The sequence below is a fragment of the Solanum stenotomum genome, unplaced genomic scaffold (genome assembly GCF_019186545.1).
Source record: "Solanum stenotomum isolate F172 unplaced genomic scaffold, ASM1918654v1 scaffold10870, whole genome shotgun sequence".
In the NCBI taxonomy this organism is placed as follows: domain Eukaryota; kingdom Viridiplantae; phylum Streptophyta; class Magnoliopsida; order Solanales; family Solanaceae; genus Solanum; species Solanum stenotomum.
The window spans coordinates 1-5504 of record NW_026021281.1 but is presented as its reverse complement, the minus strand read 5'-3'; the positions used below and the strand labels follow the sequence as shown (position 1 = coordinate 5504).

General features: G+C 33.3%; 1 protein-coding gene across 1 annotated transcript; it reads left to right on the top strand.

The window, feature by feature from the left end:
• Positions 1-3153: 3153 nt before the first annotated feature.
• LOC125849800 (carotenoid 9,10(9',10')-cleavage dioxygenase 1-like) lies at positions 3154-4727 on the top strand (the record flags this gene model as incomplete). Its single annotated transcript, XM_049529773.1, has 6 exons — positions 3154-3245; positions 3339-3401; positions 3493-3631; positions 3726-4038; positions 4148-4348; positions 4454-4727. Coding segments are annotated over 6 exons (912 nt in total), but the record flags the coding sequence as incomplete, so codon positions are not given.
• Between the last annotated feature and the right edge of the window lie 777 nt (positions 4728-5504).

Here is a 5504-nt window from a genome sequence, read left to right as displayed (position 1 = left end):
CTAAAGGGGAATTTTTCTAAGGGAAATGACTTAAGGAGATAACAAGACCAAAACTAAGTAAAAGCTAAGTAAACAAATTATATGAATGAATATTTATTTTTAAGAATATAAAAGAGAAATGACTAACTTTGGGGTTTAATTGAATTTAACCATAAGAAAAAGCGTTAGTCAAATATAAATAAAATACATAAGAGCAAGGAAGAGAATATCAAATTTGGGCCAAAGGCCCAAACCCCCCAAATCTTGGACCTGCTGAAATTTTCTTGGGCCTTTGGCCCCATTTGCTTTTAAGAAATCTGTGTATACACTTTATGTATACCACCGTATATGGGCCGTATTTCGGGTCCGTATTCTGCCCTTTTTTTTTCTAAAATATTAGTTGTTGACTTGTACACCTGTATTTCGCATATTCCAGCCCACAACTTTGGTTTTCCACTTGTATATCACTGCGTTTTTACCGTATATCACTGTATACAGCAAATGTATCAACTCTTTGCCAATTTTCCAGAACATGAAAACTTGTTTTCCAGCCCCTATTTACACTCCGAGAACCTGTATTTCAATTTATTGTCGGCTGACTTGAAAGGAAGGGACTTGAGCCTTTACGGCTCTCTTGAAATGCGAGGAAGAAAATAGGAGTCCAAGAAGACTCGGATGGTATCACATGCGACAAAATAAAGAAAACATAAGGATTAGTACTTACAAAAAATAGCATCTCAATCTGTAATTCCCAGCTATACTAGGATTCACTAATTTAGAAATAAAAACGGTAATGCATTCAAGGGACCCTAACTAGATATATTTCGAACTAAGCAAAACAAAATAAGTGGAATTGAATAATATAGCAAACGGTTCGTGGTAAGTAGAAGAAAACAATATTAATTATATTTAAGATAATTTATTCGCCCAGGAACCGTGCCTTGAAGCTTACTTGTACAACATTTAAACAATTCAAAATACAACGAGTAGAACACTAATGGCGATCAAAATTTTAAACAATTAATTCAACTATAATGAATTATTTAAAATGGAGACAGAAGAGGGTTATTTAATCAAATCATTGGCAACACAATTTTGTGCACAAAAAAAAACAATATTCTATCTCATGGTGGACTAATATTCTATCAAATAAGCACAGACTAGACCCTTTTAAATTGAGGAAACATGGAACAAAACTTGGACTAAGATGTCGAGCAAAACCATAGTATGAAGCTGCACTCATCGCTAACAAGAGGACCCTTTCGTATTCATGGCCAAACATTCAACCAACCAAAATGAATGAATGAATCCTAGCAACATATAAACGCCAAATACTAAACGAGTCTAACGGTTTCATACCGCGAGATGATCCCAAAACAAATCAAATCACGACAATATCAACTAAAATTACTAATTTACACTCAAAGACACATCAGAGGAACAATGAGATAACTTCTTTGACACTTCAGGATATGTAGTCAAAAATGAGAAAATTACTTCAGTAGACAGAGGCAGAACAAAATCACAGTGGTCAACCGATGAACAAAATAAGCTTGAGACGACCACAACCGCAAACTCAAGAAGATTAAAAACAGATTCAACCAGGCATTAAATCCTTTCGAAAGAGAGACACATAATACCATTTTCAAAATTAATATGAACACATCATATAGAATCCTCGAAATAGACCAGGAGCAGGACACTAAAACCAATACATTGAACTCGAAGCTGATAGAAGGGTCGCAAGTTGTTTACCTTGTGGCGGGCAGCGGACCGGACAGCAACGAGTAGCACGAGTTCTTCCACCACACGAACTCGAAGCTCCAAACAGTGAACCAAACACCTCGAGCTAGCTTTGAACAAAAATTTGCCCGCTTCTTCGAAAAAAAACGTCTAAGACTTCTTAAGCACAAAATTTCGTTCAAATAAATTCTCCCTTTCTTGACTTTAATTTTTTTTTCTTTTCAACTAAAATCCCTTTCAAAAAAATTTTCCCCCCTTTTCACAGATAATAAAAAAGATCTTATATAGGGGGAAATTAGGGTTCCAAATAGGGGGGAAACGGATGAATTCGGATGAGACAAGGCCCATTTCAAATTCAAATTCGAAAATCTTTCTTGCATCATTTTAGGTAGGCATACTTTTTTCTGAAATTTCAACTCCATTCCGGAAAAGGAATGGAGGATGAACGGCTAGATTGATTCCCATCGTCCTTAGCGAGCTACGTGGCGTGATCCCGCAACTGCAAGGACGTTTCTTGGTTGGAAATGGAGCTGGAACAGTACTGAGCTGCTGGGAGAAGAAAGACGAAGTTGGGGCGGTGAGATTGGTTACTGTTGATGTTGTCGGCTGAATTGTTGTGATGAATTATTGGTGGGGTCTTTTGGATTTGGAATTAGTAATGGTCTGGGCCATTTAAGAGAGGATTGGGCTGAAGGAATATTGAATTGGATCTGTTGGTGGGTCTTTTATGGGCTGAGAAATAAAGGAGATGGGAGTCGGCAAAAAATAAAAAAAAAAGCTGAGATTACAATTATCAAAATGGTCAAATGAGTTTCAATTGTAGCCAATGAGAGTTAATTTAGAGGATTCGGCTAGATATTAAATAAAATGAATTAATATTAATTAACTAACGAGCTTCTTAATCTTAACAAAGTAAAATAACTAACTTAATTAAACTAACTAATTCAAAAACATTAACTAAAATTTAAACTACACTAATTAATAAAACACTTACGTAAAAGTAAAATCTTTTTTTTTTGACACGATTTTTGAATATTCGCAAAATATACTAATTAGACACATAATTATATAATAATTAACTTAACTATAAACTAACTAATTAACTCAAAATTGCAAACTATTAGATAACTAAACAAACTAACCAAATATCTAATTAAACAAAATCTTTTTGGGACGATCTTCCAATATTTATAAAATACACTAATTATATACATAATTATGTAAAAGACATATTATTATTTAAAAGTTATAACAAGTGACAAACTATTTGAAACAACTTGCAAATTATTCTATTATATTTNTTGTCATTTTCTAGTATCTCCTTCTTCTCATAATGATCTTAATTCAAGATGAGCATTAAAAAAGAGAATTTAAATTGGTGCATAATATATATATATTTAGCTCGCTAATAATTTGTTAATCGGCTAATTCCTACTTCCAGCTGATGGCAAGAAAATGGTTCACAAGGTGGATCTCAAGTTCAATAGGTGGAGCCTATGCCACGATATGGGAGTTACAGAAAGGTAATCGACTTTAGGAATGTTTCAATCGATTATGATCAATATTTTTAAGCTCATGTTTGGCTAATTCTGTAATATCTGACTATCCATATATAGGTACAACGTGATCATGGATTTTCCTCTAACTATTGACATAAATCGACTCATTAGGGGAGACTCGTGAGTACTTTAATTTTTCTTTTCCATTAATGATGTTGCAATCAAATGAAATCGTATTGATTATATATTTGCTCTGTCTTTTGGTTTGTAGATTGATAAAGTATGATAAAGATGGATATGCGCGGATTGGAGTAATGCCACGATATGGTGATGCTAATTCCGTTAGATGGTTTGGTGTTCAACCTAGTTGTGTATTTCACCTAATAAATTGTTTTGAAGACAACGATGAGGTAGTTTCAGTTCTGTTTTTAACTAAATTTACTTCTACATATTGTATAAGTTGAGTGATTGACCAATATAAAATGTATGTGATTCCGGCAAAATGTGGTTGTATGGGGATGCAGAGCTCGTGAATCAGTATTACCAAGACCTGGTTCCAAAGATAAAAAATCCAAGAGATTTTTCGAAGGGTCTGAAGAAACAAGTTCCACAAAAAACAATAATGAATCTTTAGAAGAATCATTCTTTTTTCGTGTTTGTGAATGGAGACTAAACATGAGAACTGGGGAAGTAAAGGAGAAAAATGTCGTAACTAAGTTCTTTATGGAGTTCCCTATGATCAATGAAAAGTTCATTGGTCTAAGAAACAAATTTTGTTATCTACAAGTGGTAGATAGAGAAGCTAGCTCCATTTCAGGTTACTATAATTTGATCTTTACATCATTATGAATTTTCGTTTTCGTTAAAAAAATTTGTTACGTTGCTAATGACTCTGTAATTTGATACTATTTTGAATTTATGATTAGATGGATTAGTTAAATATGGAGGACTTGTCAAACTTCAATTTGAAGAAGATATGGAATTGATTAAAGTTGAGTATCATATGTTGCCAGAGGGTAATTTTTGTTGTGGAACAACCTCTGTTCCAAAACCTCAAGGTGTTGATGAGGATGATGGTTGGCTTGTGACATTCATACACAACGAAAATACAAATGTATCTCACGTGAGTTGTCATAGTTATAGTTGAATATAATTTTTCCAAAAACTGATGTAAGTACTACTTTACAAAGTGAAAGTCAATTCTAATGTGAACAATTATTATTTCTTGCAAGTATATATAGTTGATGCAAAAAACTTTGCAACACACCCTATTGCCACAATCACATTACCAAGTAGAGTGCCTTATGGATTTCATGGAGCTTTCATGCCTTTATAACCTAGTGTCACTTACAACATCACGAGGTCATGAAAATGATGGAATTTACTGTTGGAAAATAATGTATATCTATATGTTACTGGTCAAAGTAGAGGTCATTTACACACGTCCTCCATTACAAACGTTTCATCCCACTTTTAATAAAATTAAACCATGTGTATGTTAGTACGTAGACTCTTTTAATATTGAATTGAAGTATTAAAGCATAAAGAACTCATTAAAATTTCAGCATATCTTTAACATGAAGAACATTTGAATTTATACAAGAAAAAAATAACTAGCAGTCACTTACAAAGTGGATTGAAACTGAATAAGAAAATGTCTCACTAATCAGCCATAAAGGGTCACTAACTTCAGAAATTTAAGCAACTAACTTTGACTAAGTCTTTTGTTAGAAATGAGAAAGTAGTAAACTGAAATAAGTAAAAAACGGTAAAAATAATAAGTTGGAAAAAAATGTCAATTGTCTAACACTCCTCTTGGCATTTTTGTGACAAACACCAATTCTTTGCCTCAGATCTTCAAATCTTTCCTTTGGCAATGACTTAGTGAAAATGTCAGCTACCTGGTTCTCGGATGAACAATGAAAACAAGCAACACTTCATTAGATTGTTGGACTTCTCTAATAAATGAAATTTGATCTTGATATGCTTAGTTCGACCATGAAACACTGGATTATTTTAGATTGAAATTGTTGAACTGTTGTCACACATGATCTTGGTAGCTTTGTTCATGACCCAAGTCCTTCAACATTTCCTTAGCTAGATAACTTGATTCACAACAGATGCAGCAATTATGTACTCAGTTTCTGCTTTTGTGTAACACCTCGCTAATTGAAAGAACTAGAAAGAGTTAGAATTGGAAATAGTCATTTTTGGAAAGGGTATAAAAATCTAAAAATTTGTTATTTGTGTTAAAGTTGAGTTTTTGGTCAACTTCAAACGACC